The sequence below is a fragment of the Pelodiscus sinensis genome, chromosome 8 (genome assembly GCF_049634645.1).
Source record: "Pelodiscus sinensis isolate JC-2024 chromosome 8, ASM4963464v1, whole genome shotgun sequence".
NCBI lineage: Eukaryota > Metazoa > Chordata > Testudines > Trionychidae > Pelodiscus > Pelodiscus sinensis.
In genome coordinates this window covers 5,888,629-5,915,529 of record NC_134718.1, presented here as the reverse complement: position 1 = coordinate 5,915,529, position 26,901 = coordinate 5,888,629, and the positions used below count along the sequence as shown (strand labels likewise).

General features: G+C 49.2%; 1 protein-coding gene across 1 annotated transcript in view; it reads left to right on the top strand.

Annotated features, from left to right (window-relative positions):
* The first annotated feature begins 12,938 nt into the window (after positions 1 to 12,938).
* The window catches only part of VSTM4 (V-set and transmembrane domain containing 4), a 44,357-nt gene continuing 30,394 nt past the window's right edge, over positions 12,939 to 26,901 (top strand). The window contains exons 1-3 of the mRNA XM_075934658.1: positions 12,939 to 13,051; positions 18,792 to 19,190; positions 26,575 to 26,643. Of these exons, the coding sequence (XP_075790773.1) occupies positions 12,997 to 13,051; positions 18,792 to 19,190; positions 26,575 to 26,643 (523 nt within the window). The 5' untranslated portion in view covers positions 12,939 to 12,996. The remainder of the gene's footprint in view (positions 13,052 to 18,791; positions 19,191 to 26,574; positions 26,644 to 26,901) is intronic.

The following is a 26,901-nucleotide window of genomic DNA, read 5'->3' as shown; positions in this document are numbered from 1 at the left end:
CGTGATTCTGGGAGACCTTAACAGGAGTGTTGTGAGCAAGACAGGAGACGTAATTCTCCCGCTCTGTGTTGATTAGGTCACAGTTGGAATATTGGGTCCAGTTCTGGGCACCACGTTTCAAGCTAGAAGTGGAGACATTGGAGAGGGTGCAAAGAAAAGCAACAAAAATGATTAAAGGGCTAGAAATCATGAGCCATGAGAGAAGACTGAAGGAACTGGGCTTGTTCAGTTTGGGAAAGAGAAGACTGAAAGGGGACATAATAGCGATTTTCAAGTACCTAAAAGGGTGTTCCAAAGAGAAGGCAGAAAAAATGTGGCACCTCAGATGATAGGAGAAGATGCAATGGGCTTAAATTGCAGCAAGGGAGGTTTAGGTTGGACATTAGGAAAAACTTCCTACCTGTCAGGGTGGTGAAACACTGGAATAAATTGCCTAGGGAGATTGTGGAATCTCCATCACTGGAGATATTTAAGAGCAGGTTAAATACCTGTCATGGATAATCTAGATGGTGTTTGGTCCAACTGTGAGGGGAGGAGATTGGATTTGATGGCCTCTCAAGGCCTCTTCCAGGCCTAGCGTTCTGTGATTCTATGACTATCGACACTTGTCTCCTCAGGTAACTTGGATCACAAAACCCCAACAACCACTTGTTCTTGAAACATGCAATTTGCGATGTTGCTCATCCATTAACTAAGCATCGGGTTCACCGTCACAACCAGGTTCAGGAAAGCTTTGTATCGCTGAGGTTATAGGATTGATCAGAAACCGATGGCTGTGCAGGAAAGGGGCAATTGACCGATTGCCACCGTTGCGTTTCAGATTGAGGGAGCTCGGTACAGTCGCTCCCCGACTTACGGCCACCTCCACTTACGACCATTTGCACTTACGACCAAAGCGGTCGTAAGTGCGGATCCGAGTTACGAACGACGATCCACGCTTATGAACAGCGCGGTCGCCATGTAACTCTATGGGATCCGAGTTGCGAACAGTTCGAGTTACGGACCAAGTGTTGGTCCGTAACTCGGCCGTAACTTGGAGAGCGGCTGTATAGGCCTCTAAAAAAGCCATGCCGAGATCAGACCACATCTGGAAGCAATGCTAGGCTTACACCAAGCAGTCGCTGTTTGCCCTGTGCTCTTAGCCCTTCCTGTTGATTTATTTATTATCTCCCCCTGCATTATTTGTCATAATCTCCGCCGAGTCAGGCCAATTAATCATGGCTCAGAAAAAATGAGATTTCTCACAAGGAGATTATCTGTCTCTGACAAACGAGGGATAATTCAGTTAGCTTCCTCTTCGAAACATTATTAACCGGGTTGGGTAAATTAGCCCACTTTGTAATGTGGCTATAATTTGGGAAGATTGAACATGTCAGTCAGCGCATAAAATCCTGTTAATGGAACATTCCTGTTGAGATTTTATTGTGGGGGGTTGATTCTTTTCTGGAGGGAATGTCATTGGTATGAACCCAACTGGGCTCTAAAGAAATTACCCATAAAAACACCAGTTCTAAAAAGCAAACGTCATCACTTTCCTGAATAGCGTACTACTCTTGAATTGGGGTCAAAACCTGTAGAATTTAACTGACCATAATATTTATCAATTTTTGTACCATCCTATAGCGTGCACACATATGTATATGTACACACATTTATTACAGTGTATAATCTCTCCGTCTCTGGGATTCCTCTGGGACTTTTCGCCCATTTCGCCAACGCCAAGTAGAAGAACAGGAAGGCGGGATTGGCCAAAGCCAGGTTTCTCTGTAAACTCTGCGCTGGGGAGGCTACCCAGGAGAGATTTAAATGCTGCCCAATTGATTAGCAGAGCACCCCCAGTGCCCCCTGCTGGCAGCATGCGCTTTTGCTGGTGGTGCACATTCTCCCATACTTTGGGTGCACATAACACTATTGATTCCACACAAGGATGGAAACATGTAGGGTAGGTCTACACTAACCCCCTGGGAGGCTAATGAGGGCGACCGAAATTGCAAATGAAGCGCGGGATTTAACAGGTTTAACATTGGTTTAACAGGTAATTCGAAGGAAGGGGTTTATTTCGGAATCGCCCTTCTCCGCTGCGTGTAGACGCGGGCAGTTCTTCAGGGCTAGTCAATTTCCAAAATGGCATCCGGACAGGAACATGCTAATGAAGCGCGGGATATTTAAATCCCACGCTTCATTTGCAATTTCGGTCGCCCTCATTAGCCTCCCTAGTTCGAACTAGGGGGCTAGTGTAGACGTACCCTTAGAGGGACTATTGCATGTGGTGCTATATCTATTCAGTTCTAGAGGATGGGTTGAAAACCTGCTGAAATAGAATTAATCAGGAAACAACATTTCAGCAGGTTTTCAACCCATTACCAGACACTAGCTTTTCACACGGTAAAGGGGGTGAGTTTATTTTTTAAAAAGTCCTTATTTGTAAAAGTTTGCTTTTTAAATGCAACTCAATACCAACCTAGCGGGTAGAAAAGCCATAGATTGTCCTGTGTTGTTAGTGTGTTTGAGAAACACGCGGCTGCTGTTTTTAGAAGATATCACGCCCAGTAGTTCAAGCCCTAAAGAGCGGCACGTTAGGTTTTATAGACCTAATATGAATAGAAATGTTTTCATGGGTGGTTCATAATTAAGTGATAACAAAGGGCTTGATTCTGCGTTCAGTTACCTCCAGTTACCTGGAGTCGCTGCACTGAGGTCACCGGAATTGCTACGGGATGCAAGTGGCGGCAGCGGGAGGAGAAAGAGGCCCGTTTTTTATTGACCTATTCCCCCACTTTGCAGGAAAATAGATGTCTGTATTAGCACGACACAAGGCCCTGCTGTCTTACTAGAGGAGCAGTGTTGAAATGACGCTGAAGCGAGCGGAGAGCGTTGCATGATTCCTTAGCTCTTCCTTCTTGGTGCTTTCTCCAAGCCCAGGTGGATCCAAGCCAAAGTCTCCCTCCACCCAGCCCTCCACCAGCTTGCAGGCTTTAGAGCAGCCGGCTCGTTTTTCAGAAAATGACTCGTCTAGGACCAGATTCAAGGATGTTAACATGGAGGCTTCTCTTGTGCCAGCCTTGCTCCAGGAGAAATTAAAACAGCCCCCAAAGGGAATGCTGCCTTGAGGAACCCTCTTAGCCATTTGATCTGGCCCGCGACTGGCCCAGCTGGCGGCTCCCTCCCCCTGCCAAGGGCATCTGGCACCTAGAGGGAGCCACCAGCTGTTTTGAATAGTGAATCATTCAAAACACTGCCCCGCCCCCAGAGTTCTGATTGGCCTGGGGGTCGGGGTGCATGTGAAGTCTCCTCCCCCGCCAGCAGCACATGGCGCCTAGACGGAACCGTCCCTTCCCCCGAGGCCCCGCCCCTTCCAGGGGGCGGAGCCAGCCTGCAGCCACGAACCAAAGTTGGCTGCAAAACAGATTGTCCATCCCTGTGCTAGGGTGTAACAATACAGGAAAGGCTTGGTTAAGCGACTGGGCCAGATGTGCTCCGACCCCAACATACAACTCTGGCAGATTCATTCATCCGCTGCAAAGGGGCAGGGGAGGAATTTGCAGGCGCCGTGGCAGGCCAGCGAACAGGGCTGCCACCTCCCAAGCCCCCCCACAGGGAAGCATAATGCGGATGAAAAGGCACATAATGCGGGCGGAGGGACTATCTAGAGGTGGAGCTGGCTGGTGGCATAGCTCATTGCTAGGCTTCCAGAGGCGATGGTAAATCAGAGCCACCCACTGGCAGCTCTAACTTCCCCCAGGGATTGCGATCCATTTCAAGTATGCAGCTGACTTGTCTTTCTGGAAGTGTTTGGAATGTACCCTACCTGTGTGGTTACACGTAGAGGTGACAGGAAGCAGGCGCCCTGGTGCGCAGCTCCAGCAAGACCCAGCTGAGCTGTGACAAAAGCCAGCGGGAAGCTATTTAAAGAGCTGGCAGGCCCTGGGTTGCGATAAGATGGTACCAATAAGAAACTGTAAGTTCCTTTCACCGCTGGTTATACACTGGCGCTGCCCTTTGAAAAACTGACAGACACTGAGGTTCATTCCAAAGCGCATTTCTGCCAGCACTGTACACTGGAACTTAACATCCAAATCTGGCCCAAGGATCAGCAACTTTTTAAGCCCTTTCACATGGTTTATTAACCCGCCAAAGGTCGCGTCGTTTACAATGGAAATAGCGAGAAAGTGCTACAGATGTTATTCATTAGTGGGACATCACTCACATTTCATCTTAAACCAGCAGCATGCAGATTTTTTTAATTACAATGACTAACGGCGCATCTGCTGTGCTTAGTGTGTTTTGCAAGTAGGCAGTGTTTTAACTATGGTTTTGGATTTTATTTACTTTCCTAAGTTGGACTGTTGGAGAAAGCAACTGTCGTCGTAACCTGCGAATAGATCAAAGGGACAGAGAAGGTCTCCCTGTATTATGAGAAACATGTGTGTCGACATCTGTAGCTGGTAAGCAAAATGTTATGGTTCCCCGTCTTCGCTCAAATTACTCCTTCTCTATGATAATATTTCTCTACCCTAACTCCATACCACATAATTGCTGTAAATTTCAGAGCATGCACCATGTAGTCCTATTTTTAAAAAAGATGTTGTCTCCCTTGTTCCTCCCGACCAACTTTCATTCTTTACAGCAATGTTCTCCTCTTTGAAAATGACTTGCATATGCTGCAGCTTGTATTATGCTTATTGACTAATGGCCATGCTGCAGGAAGCTTAGTTTTTGTTTTCTCTTTGGTCAGATTGTGGATTGCTGGTTTCGGCTTGAAGATCAAGCTAACAGTGCAGAAACCTGGCCACCACAAGGTTGGCTACGACAGTGGAGTCTATGAAAAGAGTTGTTTTTATAAAACATCAACAAAAAAATCTATGAATAACAACATCAAAACCAGAGATGTAAAATGCCTGTTGTGTGATCTTAACCCTGGCTAGTATCTTTCCCCTGACTATTCCCTATAGGATAGCCTCAGTACTTTGTCCTCAAGTTTTCCACCAAGTTTGTCTCTTGCACTTTTTCCGATGTTGCTGCCACAGCTCAAAAACTAAGCCGTGTCAGGCTGGGTCACTATTTTGCACGGGAGACCTCCACGGAACAATTCAGTGACGCAGGAACTAGTAGGTAGCCCCCTTCTCTGCAACCCATTGTTGAACCAATCCCTGCCTGGAATTAAAAGGCACTAGGCCACCAGAGCGGCTTGCTGTCAGATGAGATGTGAAACGAAGGCCTAATGGTCCCTGGGCATAATTAATGTATTTAAGTGGGTGGCAGCATAGGTTTGGTTACTTTGAAAAGTTCTGTGGCACCTTAAAAACACACACATTGATTTGGACATAAGCTCTCGTGGGTAAAACCGACTTCATCAGATGACTGGAGAGGAAATCACAGAGGTTGGGAGATAGAGATGTCTGATTTGTGTCCATTGTACTAGCATATATATATATATATATATATATATATATATATATATATATATATATATATATATATATATATCAGGAAAGGTAACATACAAAAACTGGTAGGAGAACACTTTAATCTCATGGACAGATTTCAAAGTAGCCATCCTTTTGCCAAAAAACTTCCAGACCCGACTCTCAAGAGAAACAGCAGAGCTGCAATTCATTTGCAAATTTAACACCATCAAAGTAGGACTGCATAAGGACTAAGAATGGTTCTCTCGGGACAAAGGCAATTTTCCCTTTTTGGTATTCACCCCTTCCCATCAACTGCTGGGAGTTAACCACTTCCACCCTGACTGAATTGGCCTTGTTAACACTGGTCCAACACTTGTTAAGCAACTCTCCTTAAGAACTTAATATAAGAACATAAGAATGGCCATATTGGGTCAGACCAAAGGTCCATCTAGCCCAGTAGCCTGTTTGAGGACAGTGGCCAGTGCCAGACTGGTGGACCGAAGACAGTGATCAAGCGATTTGTCTCGTGCCATCCATCTCCAGTCTCTGACAAACAGAGTCCAGGGACACCATTTCTATCCCCTGGCTAATAGCCTTTTATGGACCATGAAATTAGCTAGTTTCTCTTTAAACTCTGTTATTGTCCTAGCCTTCACAGCCTCCTCTGGCAAGGAGTTCCACAGGTTGACTAATAAAAGAAAGTTCTTCTTCAAACAGCGCATTGTTTTAAACCTGCTACTCATTAGTTTCATTTGGTGTCCTCTAGTTCTATTATGGGAACTAATGAATAACTTTTCTTTATTCACCCTCTCCACACCACTCATGATTTTATATATATCCTTCCTTTTGATATGCTAGTATATATCCCTACCTCTGTGATTTCCGCTCCATGCATCTGATGAAGTGGGTTTTGCTCACAAAAGCTGATGCCCAAGTGAATCTGTTAGTCTCTAAAATGCCACCGGACTCCTCATCATTTTTAGAGATACAGACACACACCGCTCCCCCTCTGAGACTTCGGCTACTTTGTGAGTCCCGAACTTTTAATGTTTTAATGTTTTTAAGGACATGTTTAATGCTCCTCTGGGAATGCACTCCGCAGTTGCCTAAACACCTTCCACTGTAATCCCATGTTTCCTTTGAGTTGAAATTTTCCAGGCTTGGTGTCTGCACCAGGTTGAGGGTTTTTTTTTGTTTGTTTGGATTGGAAAGACTGAGCAAGACGGGTTCAGCTGCTTGAAACACAGAGTTTTGCCAATGTTAACGTGTTTCAGATGGGTTTTGTTTAACAGCTTTAGCAGTGCCATGGTTAAGAGATGGCACTTGAAATTTGTTCGGGGGTACCGTTTGGGGATCTGAAAGGTGTCTTATGCTGACTGCACGCAAAACCCGCCAGATTTAAGCCAATGTATACTACAGAAGGAGAAAACAGGCCGATACCTGTTCGATTCTTGCTCTTCATCTGTGAAAATCCTGCACACGCTCTGCCTACACCATCACAGGCAGAATGATACACATGGGCAAGATGGAGCTGTGTTCAGACGGGAGACAGACAACATGGCTCTTCCTTGAGGGAAAGCAGCACATCAAAATATCTTTTGGCCTAGTTCTAATGGGCTGGAAGCCCAGACACGGTGCCTTCGAGTCTCCCCTCTTCCACTGTGTAAAATAAAGAATTCTGTGAACTTCCCAACCTTCTATGACTGAACAAGTCTTAAAGACATGGGCAAGTGTCCTTCCCCATCCATCTCCGTAAGCGGATTTCCAACAACACACCCTGTTTATAAACTCTCAGATTTACCCTTGTCTATAAAAAGACACTTGGGGCTGCCCAGTTTTTTGCCAGGCAAACCCATGTCTCCTCTCCGGAGCCATACTGTGGCTAAGAAAAAATCTGTCTGCGTGCATGGCTACAGCAAAATCTGGCTTCCTCTGAACACTTCTTAAATTCCAAACTCTTCCATTTTCAGAGAGTATAAAAGAGGGTTCCCCTCTGCCGCAAGGTAGCTGCTCTCTGAGAACAGAACAGGCCCAACGCAGCCCATGAAAGAGGACTGGGCTAAGCCGGCACCTATAAAAGGCCACCAGAGGACAGGAAAGAGGCGGTGGAAGGGAGTGAGGGGAGAGGCTGTCCCTGGGGAAGGGAAGCCAGGGTGCAGTGAAGCTCACTCCTGTGGCGGGTCCCTGGCATGAAGGGACCGGTGTTCCCGGGAGCAGCCCAGGGACGACAGCTCGGGGAAGGGACCGGAGCTCACTAGGACTGGGAGCTGCCCGGAGCAGGTGTGCTGGAGAGCCTGGGAGAGGCGGCTCGGAAGCCGGAGAGAAAAGGATCGAGCTGCAAGACCGTTTGGTGCGGCTCTGTGAAGAGAAAACCCCTTTTTGGAGGCACCTGCACATGGAAGCGAGTGTTTGGAGGCTCGGCAGAAGCCCTGTCCTGGGCCTCCCATTTTTCACCTTTAAGGAGATGAAGAGGCAGCTGCACAATATCGTAGCTGGGTTTTCCAAAGGAGAGATCCAACACGCTCTGCCTTCCGCACCAGCATATTTCTTCCCTCCAGGCAGCTACTGTCTTATGCATCCTCCGGCGTGACATGCTGCAGACCACATCCTGAAAAAGAAACAGACCAATAACATTAAACCCGAACGAGTAACATTTCCCTCTGCTCAAAACCACGGGGAAAGGCTTCAAAAGGAGCAGCAGAGAGCACAGACGCGAGGCGACGTTCAGATCGATGAACCCGGGTAGAACTTTGATATGGCGCAGGGGGACAGAGGACAGGGTAGCCCAGAACAAGGAAGGAAAATGTAGTTAGAGAATGAAGCCCTTTCAAATCATGGTAAAATTCCTACGGACTCCAGGGGCAAGAGCGTAGCTCAATCAAACGAGGAGGCAGCATGAAGGAGGCAGAGGAATTACTTAAGATGGTAAGTGGGTTTCAAGCAAGAATGAACATAAGAATGGCCAGACGGGGTCAGACCGATGGTCCATCATCCAGCCTAGCATCCTGTCTGCCAACAGTGGCCAATGCCAGATGCCCCAGAGGAAGAATGCCTGGATGAGACCAAAGCAAAGGAAAACGAAGCTCAGAAAGACACCACAGTCTGTTGGACTGGGGAACTGACTCTGGATGGGCATCATTTGGCGTATTTATAATGGGATTGGACCACGCATTTGGGGAACGGCTGCTAGCACCACATAGTGTGATGTAGCAGGCAATGGTAGTACTATAATGACAGACTGCTTTCAGTTGCCTATCGCTTTCCCTAACTTGAACCATCGGGGCTGAGATTTTACATGCCTCGGGTTGACACAATGTGACGATTTTCAACAGAAATGGGTCAGCCATTCCTGGAAGCGAGGCGTGGGGAAAACCCGTTGTTTTGCCCATATGAAAAACATTCTGGGGGCCTTTTCTTAGAGCAGAGGTGTGAAACTGGCCAGGGGAAGAGCCTTAGGGACAGGAAAGGCACAGCCCTGATTCAGTGTAAATCTGCCTCCGTTTAGCCACTGAATAAAGGCAGCCTGCAAATGCCCAGGGATGGTTTGGATCTTTGCTGCTCAAAACTCTCAAGATTCCATCGGCACCGAGCACGCTCCATCCATATGCGGAATAAACTGTGTTATTGTTGGGATATGTAAAATAAATAGGCGGTCTGGGATGGCTATCCACTGGTGGTGAAGGAGTTCAGCCACAGTAGGCATAATCTTTGAACATGTTTTTTCCCTTTGTTTCCGCAGTCTGGAGAGATAGATTAAGAGGCCGGCCAAAACAGGTATTTTCCTTCTTGATGTATAAACATGCTCTTTGCCTTCGTTTTTGTAGCCTAGAAAAATAGATAAACATGCAGTTGCTCTTCTTGGTTGTGTCTTTTACTTACCATCACTGGCTCTGTATATGATTTTTTAGGGTTGTATCTCTTGTAATCTCTGTAACCTATTGATTTGGAAAGTTTGCAGCGTCGAAAAGTGTTGACTTAATTAGAAAAGTTGTAAATAGTACGTAGGCGCGGGTATAATAATATTCACCATCTGCCTGTTAATATTCACTGGTTGGGAGATAACTCTCTGAATAAGGTTTTAAGGAAAGTAGGGATGGACGTGTGAATTAACATACTGAAATAGATAAAAAGGTGTAATTGGTGCCAAATGGGACGTTGTGTTGAATGTCTGAGGTAAATGTGCGTGGGCAACAAAGCAGTTCCGTTTACCCCATCCGCTCCTGGGTCGCCTGTTTCTTCGCTAGCAGTTATGTGCACTGAGGCATGTGTGGGCTCCCTTCCAGCCTGTCTTAGCCCCATTCAGCTACGAGAGCAACTGCATCAAGGCACTGGAGAAAAGCAAAGTCCCCCGATAGAAACACAGGCTGACGGCTGTGGGTGCTGTGAGCACCCTGCTAATCAGCTGGGTGGCATTTGACTCTCCTGGGTGGCTATGAAAGCGCTCAGCCTACAGGGAACACAGCCCCTGAGGTAGCTAAGGGATAGGTAGGCAGCCTCCTACCCGGCTCTGAATGCATTCTGTTCTGGGGTGGAGCATGGCAGCTGTTGACTTCACCTGTTGTGTTCTGTGAAAGAAGGACACTTTCCCAGCTGGCATTGCAGGGGGACGCCCAGCCTGTAGGGATCGCCGTCCGAACTTGGCAAGAACACCCAGGCTAAGCCCTGCTCTTAAAAGGAGCATTGTGTGAGCTTTTCTGACCACCCGTGGCCTGGATTCTTACCTGGCATCTAAAAGGCAGCGGCAGCAGCAGCCACACTAACCCCCCCGCTGGGCCATTTGTTCACGAGGGATTCAGGACGGAGCGGACCACCCACCGATCCTCCGGGAATGCTTCCTCATGCTCGCAGGTGGTCTCCCATCTCAGCCCTTTTTGGCCTACAAGAGGAACTGCATCACGGCAGCGAAGGAAAGCACTGCTTGGATTCCCACGACCCGCCGCCACCGCCGGGGAATCGTTAGCAGCTGCCAGAGTTCAGAAGCACCCTTCCTGGCCAGTGACAAAGCAGGGCGGACAGCGAGCACCTCTGCCAAGGACATTCCTGTGGCAGGGAAGGTTTCCCTGCTTGCCCCGTGGCGCGTACGGGGCTGCACACCACGTGGGCGCTGAGCCTCCTGCCCGGGATGTGTTAGGAAATGCAAAACAAACCACCAAGTGGCTGGAGTCCGGGTGGAAACCAGAGGAGACGAGCGAGCGGAGAAAGTGACTCGGGAGACTGTGAGTGCCGCCCGGCGCCACCGGCCATGACCCCGCAATGCGAAGGGTGTCTGCTAGCTCCATGCCCGCCCAGATAAGCACCCGCTCCATGCCCTGGGAGCTGTCTGCTCTGTAACCTGGTGTCCCCCTGCGCTGTGATGTGTGATTCCCAGACTCACCACATGTGGATTAGCTGAGTCACCTGATAACAAGGCTCTTTCCCCAGGGGGGAGACAAAGGAAGGGAGGCGGAGATGAACACCTGGTTTGGGGGCAGGGTCTGGGAGCGAGGAGTCTTGGGCTGGAACCAGGAAGGAAACAGACTAAGGAATCTAGGGGCCCAGGGACCCCATCTTAAGGGGGCTGAGGCATCCTGGCCCAGACTCCTGTAGACACACGGCTGTGTCTACGTTGGCACCCTTTTCTGGAAAAGGGATGCTAATGAGACCAGTCGGAATTGCAAATGCCCCGAGGATTTAAATTTTCCCTGCGGCATTTGCATGAACATGGCTGCCGCTTTTTTCCGGCTCGGGGCTTTGCCGGAGAAAAACGCCAGTCTAGACAGGGATCTTGCGGAAAATAAACCCTTTTCCGGAAGACCCCTTATTCCTACTAAAAATCAGGAATAAGGGATCTTCCGGAAAAGGGTTTATTTTCCGCAAGATCCCTGTCTAGACTGGCGCTTTTCTCCGGCAAGAAATTGATGTTACCTGTCTACACTGGCCTCTTGCGCAAGAGGACTTATCCCTGAGCGGGAGCGTCAGAGTATTTGCGCAAGAAGCGCTGATTTTGTACATTACAACGTCAGAGTTCTTGCGCAAATACTCGCGGCCAGTGTAGACAGAGGGCAAGATTTTCACTTTTGCGCAAAATCTTGCCCATGTAGACACAGCCCTTGTGCAATGCGGATTACAGGAGTCGGAGTAAGAAGCCCGTTATTTCGAAATAACCGGCTGGCGGTGTGGACTCGCACGCTGTTGTTTCATAGAATCATAGAATAATAGGACTGGAAGGGTCCTCGAGAGGTCATCAAGTCCAGCCCCCCGCCCTCAAGGCAGGACCAAGCTCCGTCTACACCATCCCTGACAGATGTCTATCCAACCTGTTCTTAAATATCTCCAGAGAGGGAGATTCCACCACCTCCCTTGGCAATTTATTCCAATATTTGACCACCCTGACAGTTAGGAATTTTTTCCTAATGTCCAATCTAAACCTCCCCTGCTGCACTTTAAGCCCATTACTCCTTGTCCTGTCCTCAGAAACCAAGAGGAACAAATTTTCGCCTTCCTCCTTGTGACACCCTTTTAGATATTTGAAAACCGCTATCATGTCCCCCCTTAATCTTCTTTTTTCCAAACTAAACAAGCCCAGTTCATGAAGCCTGGCTTCATAGGTCATGTTCTCTAGACCTTTAATCATTCTTGTCGCTCTTCTCTGTACCCTTTCCAATTTCTCCACATCTTTCTTGAAATGTGGCGCCCAGAACTGGACACAGTACTCCAGCTGAGGCCTAACTAGTGCAGAGTAGAGCGGCAGAATGACTTCACGAGTTTTGCTTACAACACACCTGTTGATACAACCTAGAATCATATTTGCTTTTTTTGCAACAGCATCACACTGTTGACTCATATTCAACTTGTGGTCCACTATGACCCCTAGATCCCTTTCCGCCATGCTCCTTCCTAGACAGTCGCTTCCCATCTTGTATGTATGGAACTGATTGTTCCTTCCTAAGTGGAGCACTTTGCATTTCTCTTTATTAAACCTCATCCTGTTTACCTCTGACCATTTCTCTAACTTGCTAAGGTCATTTTGAATTATGTCCCTATCCTCCAAAGAAGTTCGAGATCACGCTGCCATGTAGACATGCCCACAACGCGACTGCTGCTCCATTTCGGTGGGGTAGCCTGGCGGAGGCCTGTGTCGGGGTGGGGACGGGGTGCCGGTTGCAGGAGAGCCGGAGCCGAGGGTCCAGGCCCGCCGGCCGGATTCTTGCCCGAGCGCAGGGGCGCACTATCTTCCTGTCACCTCTGGTCTCAAGAGACACCTGGAGGCCCCAAAGGCGTCCAGGGTGGCATCCATGGGGGACAGAGCAGCGCACACCAGGCCTGTCCCTATGGAAGAGGACCAGGGGCGGGGAGAGGGCTGGAGCCAGCAAGCAGCCCCTGGCCCAGCAGGAGGGAGCCTCAGCCAGCTGGGAAGGGCGCGCTCCCCCTGCCACCCTCCAGAGCGCAGCGGGGAGACGCGGGAGCGTCCCGGAGCAGCCCGGGCGCAGGCTCCATCGCTCGGGCCGGAGGAGGAGGAGGGACGCGGGGGCGGGGGGAGGCGAGGGGCGGGGAGGGGAGGCCGGACTCCGGCTCCAGCGAGCGGCAGGCTCCGTGCGCGCTGCGGGCGATGCGCCTCCTGGCTCTGGCCGCGGCCGCCCTGCTGGCCCGAGCGCCCGGCCCAGGTAAGGGACCCCCGCGGGGCTGCGCGCCCCGGTGGCGGGCGGGGCGGGGGTGCTTGTCAGTCCCCAGGCCGGGCAGGGTTGGGGGTCGGCCGCCTTCCCCAGTCCGCCGCCCCCTGATCCGCTTGCAACGTGGCCGGGTCCCTGCGCTTGCCCTGCCGCCTCTGCGGTTCTGGGCCCCGGCCGGGGCAGCGTGGGCTCCCCCCAGGGGGTCAGAGCCTGGAAGCTGGTTCAGGTCCTGGGCCCTACAGTCTCCTGTGCAAAGCCCCCCCCCCCCGAAAGAGTTAACCCCCAGCCCCCTTCTTCGGAGGGTTTGTGGCCTTTGCCCCCCCTTCGGAACCGGGCAGGCTCAAAACGCCGGTGCCAGCCTTGAAACCAGACCTTGCCTGGCGCTTGCGCTGCACCTGGCATGTGCCGCTCAACTCCCTGCTACCCAAGCCCTTGTCCTTTCCACCTTCCTGCGCAGGGCCCCTGAGCTGCGCCCTGACCAGGGGGTGTAATCAGAGAGCATGTTGCCTGTGCTAGGCACACACCGTGCCCCTCCTTATGTGTGTCTAGGGGGGACTCTGGAGCCCGGGACAATTTTCCATGGGCTTCGTGTCTTAGGAGCCTAAGTCGGGAGAAAGTCCATCGACTTTCAGTGAGTTTCAGAGTCCCTTTTGAAAATGGGACGTGGGCTCTTTTGTGAAGGTTACCTGTGGCTCATCTCAGTGCCTTGCATGGTGACAAGTATCAGAGGGGCAGCCGTGTTAGTCTGAATCTGCAAAAACATGCATCTGACAAAGTGGGTCTTTGCCCACGAAAGCTTTTGCTCCAATAAATCTGTTAGTCTAGAAGTTGCCACAGGACTTCTCCGTGTTTCTGTAATTTATGTGCTTCCCAGCTATGGGGTTCACTCAGATATTAATGATGATTAACAACAATTAATATTCATATGAACACACCACTCCACAATTAATATTCGTATGCGCACTCCACTCCAGACCTACACTTCGGAGTTTGGGGATCTTCCAAGCAGGGACTTTGATTTGCTCCATTGACTCAGATGGAACTTCGCAGCAAGACAAAGTTTTGAATGAGACCAGAAGCGTTTTGCTTCAGCCTGGTCTGCAGAGCTAGGCTGAGAAGTTGTCTTTGAGGCAAGGGGGCCTCCTGTTACCAATATTTCAGCGCAACTGAAACCATCTGGTGGCTTTTTGTGATCCTTCTTGCCGTAGGCTAATTATTTTCATTGAAACAAAGGATCAAAGGATTTCGCTTCTTCCTGGATCATCTTCTCTCCCTTCCTTGCACTGCAGAGAAGTCGTAATAATGCAAACTTGGACACCCACAGTGCTTCATGGAAACCAGCTACAGAGCTGGCCCCTTCCTCCCCTCCACTTGGGCCTGAGTAGCACTGGTAGAAACTCCAAACATCAACCTGATCTCTCCCCCCACCCCATATCGAGTAGCCCCCCTCTGAAAAGCTAGCAGGAATATTTTGCCCAGCAATTTGTAGAGAGGAGGATAGAAAGTTGGATCCTCCAGGCATTTGTGTGTACCAGTAACTTCACTATCATGAGCCCCGGGGAAGTAAATGGGATTCGTGTGCCTAGGTATTTGCCGAGTCAGGTCCTTAGCTCGTGCAGTCCTAGGAGTCTATGAATGTATCAACCACGTCCTGAATCTTTGACTCATTTTTTAAAAACTTCTTCCATGTGCTATAAATAGTTCCCGTCTCTGGCAGTGGTAACAGCAAGCCCTAAACTCCTGTGGTGAGCTCTGTCCGACGACGGCATCTCCTTGGATGTACAACTTCCTATACTTGTGGACAGTTTTCCTCCCTCGATTAATATCACTGACCTAGATTATGGCTAGCCGGGGTCATGCATCTTCTTACAAATCAGTTCAAATAAGAGCCATTAAGTATTACGGGTAATCAACAATATCCTTATTTTCCTCTTATTTTCTCTTTTTCCATGGCTCTTTCTATTTTTTTTTTTAAAGACAAACACACACACAAAAAGTACTCGGCATTGAACTCGCCGCCCTCTGCTCTCTCTGTTTGCAAAGTTTCACCGCTAGCCCAAATTTCTCAACCCTTGGCAGCAGCAATCTTGTACCGTCTGCAAACTCAGCAAGGTGTGTGTGGAAGGCTCTGCGCTCTAAGGGCATGTCTACGCAGCAGGTAAGCTACGCAACTGGAGCTACGTCAGTTGCGTCGCCGAAGTCGAAATAGCTTTATTCGTTCGGCTTTTGGCGCTGTCTACGCAGCAGGGAGTCCGAGGTAGAGCACTCTTCCTCCGACTTCCCTTGCTCCTTGTGCAATGAGGAGTCAGAATAAGAAGTCCTCCAGCTCGACATTATGTCGAAATAACGGCTTGTTGTGTGGATGTGGACTATGTAATAACGCTGCTGTGTAGACATAGCCTAAGGCTGTGTCTACGCTGGCGCGATCTTGCGCCAAAGCGGCCGCTCTTGCGCAAAAACGTGCTGCCTGTCTACACTGGCCATGTGTTCTTGCGCAAGTAAACTGACGTTCTACTGTATAAAATCAGGACTTGTGCAAGAACTATGATGCTCCCGCTCAGGAATCAGCCCTTTTGCGCAACTGTTCTTGCACAAGAGGCCAGTGTAGACAGGTATCCTTTGGTATATATGGCTGTGACTATTTTCTTCCACTATTTGATCTGAGGAAGTGGGTCTGGCCCACGAAAGCTCATCATCTAATAAACCATCTTGTTAGTCTTTCAAGTGCTACATAGTCCTGTACTATGGTTAAAATGGCCATCAGAGGTTTCTTGCACAAGAGAGCGTCTACACTGGCACGGATGCTCTTGTGCAAAAGCACATCTCTTGTGCAAAAGCACGTGGCAGGGTAGACGCTCTCTTCTGGAACAGTTCTTGCGCAAGAAGCTGCCAGTGTAGACGTAGCCTAAGTGATGGAGTATTCTCCTCTAGCGGGAAGGAGTCTATTATGCGAATATCCTTCGCTTGGCGCTAAGCCAAACTCACTGAAGTCAGGAGAGGCCTTACATGGTCTTCAGTGAGCTTTGGCTCGCAGTTTGCATTACCGAACGTGTCTACAGAATCCTTGTTCTCCCCAAATCTATTGTGGCTCCCCAGGCTCCATCCATCACTCTGTTTGTTTTACAGACAGCATTGCCTAACTCTTAATTAAAATGCCCTGGGCCTCAACTACACGAATCTCGCCTGCCCACAGCAGCTCTGGTGATAGCAGCGGATTTCTTGGCCTAAAACTTTCTGCTGTTGCTAAGTGTTTGGGCCAAACACTACATGGCTTACCCATGCAACTGGTCCTCTGGAGTCTATGGGCCTTCTTGCTTGGGAAAGGGGATCAGAATTAGGGATGTTGAAACATTTTAAATTAAGTAATCATTACACTTGTGGGGGCAGCCGGTGCACACGGGGATCCTGCCTGTATCCGTGTACAATACATGGTTACACGTTCACATCCTGAATCAGAATTAGATCATTTCTTAGAAGAAACCCCAAAACATAACAAACAGTTAAAAGCTTAGACACATGGAAAAGAAAGAAAGAAAGAAAGAAAGAAAGAAAGAAAGAAAGAAAGAAAGAATAGAAAACTTGTATACTGGGGCCGATAATCACGTAGCAGTGATTAGCAACATTGGAGATTTGCCTTTGTTGGTCTCTGCCACGGAGGTATTTGACCTCCTCTTTTCTATACGCTGTGGAGTACTTTTTGGCATTGGCGTCTGTCTAGTTTTAAATTACCCCAACAATGGGCTCTTACATTCGGCCACAATGAGAGTTGGTCAACTTTTTTTTTTTTTTTTTTGGAACAAAAAGTGTACGCATCCAAAAAGGACAGCCTGCAATCGTTTGTCTTGAAAACTTTCAGGATGTTTTAGTAATGTCCAATCGCATTTTGTAGTGTGCTCAGTTGACTCAGCCACGTGATTTTGGTCAACCAAAAGATTGAAACATTTTAATAATGCTTGACGAATAGGTCAGGAATATTTAAAGTGTCTTTTTTTTTAACAGAACTAAATTTCTCATTTTTTGATCAGCGCCGTCCACACCCTCACAGATCTCATTTAGGAAAAAAGACCCGCTGTCTCAGAAATATTACACCCTATCTCACTGTAAAGTGTTTTATTAGAGCACGGTTAGTGCTAGACAACTAAATAATAAAAGTATCATCGCCTCACTGCAGGCAGGCCTTTCCTGCTATTCTGCCTCCATTTCCTTTATTTCCACCCACTATTTCTACTTATGCTCTCGCACAATCTAAAATGATCTCTCTCTGGGGATTTACTATTTTCTGTACTTGTGGACAGTTTTGTTCCCTCGATTAATATCACCGATCTACACTATGGCTGGCTGGGTCATTCATTTTACAAATCAATTCAGATAAGGTCCATGAAGTATGACGGATAATAAAAATACCCTTCTTTTCCTCTTCTTTTCTTTTTTTTCCAACAGCCCTTTTGAAAAAAGAAAGATAAACACTAAAAATGCTTTATAAAAAAAGGCCCAAAATAATACATGTGTCTATGGTATTACTGTAGTTCTAGTATCTAGCTCTTCTCATCTATAAATCTCAAAGCACTTTACAGAGATCAGCTTCTTTCTTTCTTTCTTTCTTTCTTTCTTTCTTTCTTTCTTTCTTTCTTTCTTTCTTTCTTTCTTTCTTTCTTTCTTTCTTTCTTTCTACACTCCTCTATCTATTCATCCTCATACTATCTATCTATCTATCTATCTATCTATCTATCTATCTATCTATCTATCGTACAACTTAGTTGAGCAATTTAGTTGTTCCCACACCCCTTTGACAGCAGATGGAAATACTTGACTTGCTTATTTTGAAGATAAGTATATGCTTGTGTTTCAGGAGATGATGTCAGATGAAAAATCTCTGCCAAATGATTATCCTCTCTTGGTTAACCTGTTCCTGATTGATGTGCTGGAAAAGTAACTGGAAGGGAGAGATACATTCTCCCTTGGTTACACATATATTGTTATTGTTTGTACTAGCAATGCAGAGAGGCAAGAGTTTGACCTCACATTTTCAAAGTGCATTTAATTCTGAAGGACCCCAGAGGGGATTGCAAGGACCACCTGCCTGATTCTGAAATACAGCTACAGCTAGGGTAGAGAGCAGCTCATTGTTTGATTACACATTGGAGATAACCTGTGGAACTCATTGCCACAGGACAAGATTGAGGCCAAGAGTTTTGTAGAAATCAAAGGTAGATCACAGATAAATATTAGAAAGCAAGAAGCAGAAATATGATCTCTCATGCACCAAGGTGAAAAATCAGTGTGTTTGACAAAGCCAGGATGCATTTGCCTCTACATGTCGAGATATCATAATGGTCTTTTACGGGATAAGAACTAGGATTTACCAAATGAAGTTAATAGGTAGCAGGTTTTAAACAAGCCAAAGGAAGTTTTTCTTCACACAGTGCACAGTCAGCCTGTGGAACTCCTTGCCAGAGGATGTTGTGAAGACTAGGACTTTAACAGGGTTCAAAAAAGAACTCGATAAGTTCAGGGAGGTTGGGTCCATCAATGGCTATTAGCCAGGATGGGTAGGAATGGTGGCCCTAGCTTCTGTTTATCAGAGCCTTCTTAAATCTCAGGGTTTAAAAGCTCACTAGAAAGTCTTTACAAATTCAACTGCACGTATCCGCCTCGGCGATGCCTGCCGACGCAGCTGTTTGTTGACAGAGGTGCTTGGGTGGAAGAGTCTCATGAGCCGTTCTCTCTTTTGCAGATGGTTGCGAGGCGCTGAATGTGACAGTTTCGCCAGGCCCGACCGTGCGCTACGCCGAGGGAGACAACGCCACCCTGTATTGTCACGTGTCCCAAAAGAGACGGACCGACAACTTGCTGGCGGTCCGATGGGTGTTCTCCCTCTCCCCCACGCAGGAGTATCTGATGATCAAGAGGACTAAATTTGGGGTAGTCCAGTACTATGGCAACTACAGCCACCACTTCCACAAGCAAAGACTTCGCCTTTTCGAAGAGAGACATGGAACAATGTACAAGTTCCTAATTCTGCATCTCCGGCCAACGGATCAAGGCCATTATATATGCAAAGTCCAGGAAATTGGCAGGCATAGGAATAAGTGGACTGCATGGTCAAATGGCACAGCAGCTACTGAAGTGAAAGGTGAGGAAGCCACTGAAGTTACGGAGCCTGCTCCTAACCCTTTTTCTTGCTCGTTATTATTAATTGGACGGGAATCGGAATGGATGACGGGGTGGGATCACTGGATGGTTCCCTGCTCTTTTCATTCCCTCTGGGACACCTGGCTTTGGCCACTGTGCGAAGACAGGAAACTGGGCTTAGGTTTGCCAAGTGTCCGGTTTTCACCTGGAGAGTCCATTTTTTCTGGCCCCTGTCCGGTAAAAAAAAAAACCAGAAAATACCAGACATGTAAAATATCCGGTATTTTCTGTTTCTCTCGGACGGAAGGCCGACAGGGACAATCTTCCCCTGCCGTGTCTGGCGTGGGCGGGGAGAATCGAGGCGCACGGGGATTCTTAAAGGAGCAGCACCCTTTTTTTTTTTTTTGGTCTCAACCAAGTTTGGACTCTGGGGTTGTTGTGGGGTTTTTTTGTTGTTGTATTTTTGTCATGCTCAGTATTTTTGGTGAAAGCATCTGGCAAGCCTACCTGGGGTAGATGGGCCTTTGGTCTGACCCCGTCTGACCGTTCTGATGTTCTTAATTATCGGTTTGCTCCCCCTGTCAAATTAATACAGAAGCTGCTTGAAGTTAGGAGTGTCTTTCCCGAAAATCATTTAGAAATAAATCATATGCTATTTAGCATCATAAATAATAATTACACCTCACAATCAAAAAAGCAATTAAAACAAGCACATAGCAGGCAGGTTTTGAACCTGTGTAGGACTTCACCAAAGTAGATTTCTAGACCGTTACGTTAGCTGTTCAGCCAGAACACTGATCGTTAGCATTACTGTGCGCTCATTCATGCTTAGGTCTCAGAGAATTTGAAAGAGGGGCTAAACAATAGCGTCCCCCATTTTAAACATGGGGAAACTGAGGCACAGAAAGAGGAAGTGAGTTTCTAAAGGTCAGACCAGGAGTCCGTGACTGTGCTGGGAACAGTCCCAGTTCTCCATTCTGCCTTTAGGAGAGTCCTGCAGTGCACAGATCTTCATGCAACTGCTTTTGGTTCTAGTCCCAGTTAGAAATAGCTCAGGCACCGTCTCTCTTGAATGCAGTTTCTGGATGCTTTGCTCCAGTCTTGGCCTGAAAGTGAAAGGGGGAAAAGCACAGCTCGGAATGTTCCAGAATCGCCTAGAAAGGTTGTACGGGAAGCCCAGCGTTCAGGTGACCTCAGCTGGGCCTTCCAATTCCAGATCTCCGGGTTACCAGCTTCCCCCTTCTCGGAATGCCAGGACATCTCCTTCCAGTGTTATTGTGTTAGGAGTAGAAGCCTTTTCCAGCATTGTTTGGGTCCCGCAGGGAAGGGAGCTGGCGGGGTAGGGATGCAGGAGTCAGGGCAGGGGGTTGGGTTTTTGGGGGGCTCAGGGCAGTGGTTAGGGATGCAGGATGGGAAGCAACTGCCTAGGAAGGAGTCCTGCAGAAAGGGATCCAGGGGTCATAGCGGACGACAAGCAAACGTGATTCTGGGCTGCATTAACAGGAGTGTTGTGATCAAGGCATGAGAAGTCATTCTTCCGCTCTACTCTGAGCTGGTTAGGCCTCAGTGGGAGTATTGTGTCCAGTTCTGGGCCCCACATTTCAAGACAGATGTGGAGAAATTGGAGAAGGTCCAGAGAAGAAGAACAACAATGATGAAAGGTCTAGAGAACATGAGCTGTGAGGTAAGGCTGAAGGAATTGGGCTTGTTTCGTTGGGAAAGAGAAGATGGAGAAGGGACATGATAGCAGTTTTCCGGTATCTAAAAGGGTGTCATAGGGAAGAGGGGAGAAATTGTTCTCCGTGGCCTCTGAGGATAGGACAAGAAGCAATGGGCTTAAACTGCAGCAAGGGAGGTTTAGGTTGGACATTAGGAAAAAGTTCCTAACTTTCAGAGTGGTTAAGCACTGGAATAAACTTTCTAGGGATGTTTCTAGGAATCTCCATCTCTGGAGATATTCAAGAGCAGGTTAGGCAGAGACATCTATCAGGGATGATCTAGACCACGCTTGGCCCTGCCATGAGGGCAGGGGACTGAACTTGATGACCTCTCAAGGTCCCTTCCAGTTCTAGTATTCTGTGATTCTAGGAGTCAGGGCAAACACAACCAGCCTTCGGAAAAGCATTTCTGGATCTGGATTTCATAGATTTCACATCAGAAGGCAGCAACACTCAACTTTCAGTGTCAGTGCTGGCTGGGAAACCCTCCACGTTTAATAGACGGTCCCCTCATAGCGACAGCTGTACGGTAAAAGGAAGTATGAGAAAACTCTGGAGTTCCCCTCGTGGAATTTTCTACAGCCCTGCTGGTGCTTGATTTGCTGTGTGTGTGTGTGTGTGTGTGTGTGTGTGTAGAGGCGGTGGAGGTGAGGGCGTGTTTTTAAACTAAGAATCAGTGCTACATATTTAGGAAAACTTACTCCTAATTAACGAGTGCGTGTTTCTGAGGGGAAAATGAACTTGATTCACCTCCGACTTATACCAGTTTTAGATTGATACCTGTCCACTGGCTTCAGCGGAGTACCTCCTGATTTACAACTGCATTGAAATCAGCATCCGGCCCAGAGGTATCATTTCGGTAATATCTTGCGCCAGAGAAACTTACAGCATGTTTCCCAAGGTGCTAGCTACCGCCTTCTAATTAAGCTTCCTCTGTACTAATGCCCAGAGGGAGACAAACAGTGCAACAGATAGATGATGTCTATCGATAGCTCATAAACGTCACCCGTTTTCACGTTGCTGGCTCGCAGATAAAAGACAGAATATGAAACATATATGATCAGGAGTAAAGAGCGGCTGCATTTTGCCCGCTAATGTTTAAACCTGTCTTGATTAAACTCAGGAGATTAAAGTAATGTGCCTCGCTGAAGTTATTAGTAGCTGGGGAAGTTCTCCCAAAGTTCTAGAGTTGAAGTCCAGTTCGGCTCAGTGCCAAAGTGTATGAATGTGGTTTTATTTTTGTCATAATCTAAACCATCTGATTTTCTCCAGCCAGCAAAATTTGGCCAGGAGATTTCCACAAGATTTTGTAGGAGCTTTTCCATATTCCATGCATGCAGCCAGTCTAGAAATAATGTGGCCTGATCTAAAATCTCAGATCTTCACTTATTTTGGGGAACCCACTGATCCAAATCTGGAGCTGCACTTTGCTTCTAGCTCCTTCGCTAATGACCCCAGATCGTAATTCCACCAGTTGTTGGAGCAATGCAATGATAGATCTCAATTTCCCTCTAGACAGTGCCCAAGTTTTGGTATTTCTGCTTCTGTTCCTGGTTAAAATAGGGAAGGAAGCTCTGAGGATGCAAATAGGAACGGTAGCATATAGTCAGAGGGGGAGGGAAGAGGCAGGTCTCACACTTCCCCAGACCTCAGAGAAAGTTTGTGTTGAGTTTTGAGTCCTGGCCAAGAGTGTGTGTCTTTGTTTCTCCACGTGGTCAGTGTCTGCAAAGCAGAGTGTGTCACATCAGCATCTTCCAGCTGCAACTGGATTTCCCGTACAACCTATCCTAGGGCCTCCTTTAACACCCCTCGAAGCCCCGGATGGACTCCCACGGGTCTCAGCGAGATTGGGTCCTACCAGCATCTTAAAATAAAAAGCTTGTGGTGAGTGGGTATGAAGCCAAAGGAAGGCAGCAAAATCATCACATGGTGACTTGTGAAAAGTCTGAATTTTCACAGACAGGAAAAAACAGATCTATAGAAACATATGCCCCGTTTCGTGACAAGGACAGAGGGGAAAAGTCATACAACACTTACAGACTGGAGTCATTGCTCTAGTTAAGCAATGGAGGATCATAGGTCCCAGAGTTCAAATTGCCATGTGAATGCCTTGTGGTGGGCATTACAAAATGACCGGAACTCATGGCCTTGAAAGCCCACCTTTCCTGACGGGGGAATTTTACTGGGAACTATGAAGTTCATGCATTTAAAAAAGGACACTTTCTCCACTGCAGAGCAGGTAGATTCTTAAAATTCAAGAGCTGTAAGAGGAATTCGAGGCAAATCCTGAGTCAGGCCCCAGAAATCATGAGCTTTTAAAGCAATCACGGTTTAAAAAACAATACGGTTTAGGTTCTTTTTTTATGGTGCCTGCTGGTGTTTGAATCACATTTTCCAGCTTTTCTCTGCTGCCATCAGGGCTGGAAATTCTCACAGCAAACAAAGAAAGCTGAGATTTCCCGGGAAGCTGGGCTTTTAGGGGGAGCCCCCTCCCAAACGTGGTGAGCGTCTCTCGAATGCAGTGATCTTCCAGATCTGGATGTTTGCCTTTGTAGCACTGACTCTGTGTCAAGTGACGGTGGCCAGTCACCGTCTCTGTCGTGACTCAGCGGTGTGCAGGACAACTTTCCTGCATGTGTCACAGGCTCACAGCCTTGCGGCGCTGTCAGGCGTCCAACCCGGTACCAGACAGGAATCCTCCTGTGGTCGAATCCCTCGGCCAGCCATGGTGGTGCCTTGCCGCCTCTCCTTCTCCCTTCCTGGTACTCCCCGCCGCCACGAAAGAGCCAGCCGCTGTGGGGAAGGGGGTGGGGCGGAAAAGTGGGGCAGCTGCCTCAGTTTCCCACCCATGGGCAGCTGGGAAGTGGGTGTGAAGAACTTGTAGCTCCAGGGCTGGGTATAGGGCTGTGTCTAGTCACTGGGACTGTAGGGATGGGGAAACAGGACCTGTGGGGCGCTGCAGCTGGGCAGGACATCAGGGCTTTGGGCAGGCCTGAGGTGTGCTCCTGTGCTGTCCTAGCCCCAAGCACTGAAGACCTCAAGGCCCCCGGCTCCCAGTTTTGCATTCCTCTCTCTTGGAGGGCCCCACGACCGGCTGTGTCAAATCCACACAGTACCCACTGGCCCTCCCTCGACCCAACCACCCTGCTCTGCTAATTGCCCCCGAAGCATCAGCTCTGGCTCCCTCAGGCTGCTCCCCGGCTCTGCTTCCCCTCCCTCCAAGCCGGCTACAGAGGGACGAGACCCAGAGAGCGGCTCCAAGCCCTGCCCGCTTCCTTCTCCGCTTCTCAAGGCCCGGCCCGAGGTTGCCTACGGAGCTGGGGGACGTGGGGCTGAAACTAAAGAGCCCGGGCGCCTCGGCTGCCGCACCCCACAGGCCCTTGAATCAGGCCGGGCGGGCAGAGGCTCCGGAGGGGGGAAGGGAGCCGGGCAGGAGCCTGGGAAAGGACGGGGAGCGCTGGCAGAGGCCGCGTGCTGAATTCCATGCGGGCTGGGGGGCATCGCCAGGCAACCGGCTCTGAGCCGCAGGCCCGAGAGAGGCCGCCCCGCCGGCTCGGCCAAACTGCCTCCCTCGGGGGTTTTTTTTACGCAGAACAAAGAGCTTCTCCTCCTGAGTGTGCGTTCGTTAAACACTGGGCTGGGGAGCGGGGCCAGCCGTGGAGACAGAAGGGCTCCGTGGAGCCTGCCGGGGACGCGCCGTAATTCACGCCCTGCCGGCAGGCCCGTTGCCGCGCTCCGCTCACCGGAGTTGCCGCCGGGGTGCCCTGGACGTGGCCGTCCGGGCGGCTGCTCGGGAGAGATCCCAGCTGATTAGCAGAGCGCCCACAGCGAGGTGTGTGTCTCCGTGGGATGCCGGCGCAGCCTCTGTCAGCCGGGAGCTTTCCCCCGCCCCGTGGACAGGGGTGGCAGGCGGTAGCCGATCCACGAGGGGAGCCGGTTTAAAAACCAGCTCCCGCTTGCCCCCCACACAGCTGTTTTTGTATCAGAGGCAGCAGCGTGAGGTGGCAGGGGGCCGGGAGCGCGCTGCCCACTGGGCCCCACCCCCGGGGACTATCAAATCCTCGTGGAACCGCTACGGTTTGGCGCGGTGCCATGATTATTCAATTAAACGATATCTAACATCCCTAATATGGACTGCAGCGTGGTAGCAAGGAGCCTTGTGAGAGAGGGAAACCGAGGCAGGCCGCCCTGCCTCCGGCCATGGGGGTAGTGTTGAGGTGAGAGTGACCCTGGTGCGGCGCTTTTCCGGGAACTGCAGGCATGTCCCATTCACGCCCCCAAATTCTGGGAAGGGTCCTGGCTGTTGAGGGGGACAGTGGGGACAACCCCATGCCTCCCAGCGTTTTGTAAAGGCTCCTAACTTGGTCACATCCAAGTCAGTTTTCTCAGGAACGCTTCGATGCACATCTCCTCTGGAAGGCTATTCCCCCTCCCCCCCCACCGGCGTTTTAGCCCTGGAGCCCGTTAGAGATTTTTGTTAATATGCATGTCGCTGGGAAAGGAGATTGGGGTTTCTCTTCTTTTTCACCTACTCTGCGGAACCTTTTTTGCCCCTGCCCTTGGGGGGCCAGGTTTGGGAACATGCAGCCCCCCAAAACAGAACTTGTCTATATATTTCTAGACAGCCTCAGCGACAGGGCTTCCTGCCCACCCCCGCCAGACTCTCCCCCACCCCACCGAGCCATGGCTCAACTCGATTAAGTAGAATTTGAAGTATTCCAACCTTGAAACTCACCTCCCACGCCTGACCAGACGTCCCGATTTTATAGGGGACACTCCCAATATTCGGGGCTTTGTCTCTCGCCCCTCGCCCCCATTTTTATCGGGTCACACAACCGTGCAGTTGCCAGGTGGGCCAGCGTGGCTTGATCACCAAGGAAAAACAGGGGAGGGAGGAAGGGAGAAGAAAAACGGCGGCGGAGAGACCGTAGAAGTAACTATCAAAGGGGCCTGTCAGTATTTAATGTATCATCATTTGCACCCAAATCATCCCTCCTGTTTCCCCCTATTTTCTCTTGCCTTTCAGTTGAGTCCTCAGTTTCCTAGAGAAGTAGGCCCCCACCTGGGCCCAATCTCATAAGGTGTTTTCTCGTCCTCTCGTCCCTTTCTGGTACACTTTGCCCCTCCATCTTGCCAGTCTTCTCCTCCCCTCTGGAATGAGCTGGTTTATATAGTCCTCAGGCCCCGCCCACTCCCAGCAGCCTCTGAGAGGACAGAGTACCGGGAGTCATCTGCTCAGGGTTTCTTTCCCCGCCCCCGCCTCCATAACAGTCCACTCTGGCACAGCACCTGATCCATCTAACGCGTTGCTCTCGCAAATCAGCCCATTTCTCTCCCGTCACAGCCCAAGGTGGGACAGGGCCGCAGACTTCCGGATTTCTGTTGCAACATCACCCGCCTTCCTAGCGCAACGTCAGGAAGCAGTTTGGAGTCACTTCTACGGGAGCGGCAGAGACTCGATGCTAGGCAGGATCGAGTCTTGCCAAGCGACATGCTGCCATTTTATCATCCAGGAGTTTCAGCATCAGGCATGAACCTCCTGCAGAGCAGTCCAGGTGAAATCCTGGCTCCGTTGAAGTCAATGAGAGAACTCCCGTTGGCTTCAGTGAAAGACTTTCACCCTTTGGGCACCGTTTTAATTATATCGTGTTTATTTGTCCCTTGCAGTGTTCTCATCAAAAGCCACGGAAGAGCCCACCTTTGGGAAAACCCACGAGGCGTGGAAGTTTTTTGAAGGTAAAGATGCATTTTACGTTCTCCCTTGTTTCCATGTAGTTTCTTATTCAGACACCAGCCGTGGTTGTATTGTGGTAGCAACTGAGTTCCCCAGTCGGGATCAGAACCCCGTTGTGTTAAGTGAGACACAATTTCCAGCTGCTTCCCGAGAGCGTAGTAAAGGCTGCCACTTCGCCGAGTTCTCAAAAAGAAACGCAGGGACCAATAAGAAACTGCCCTGTATCTGGCCTTTAGGTGAGAGAGCCGTGCAAACACAGG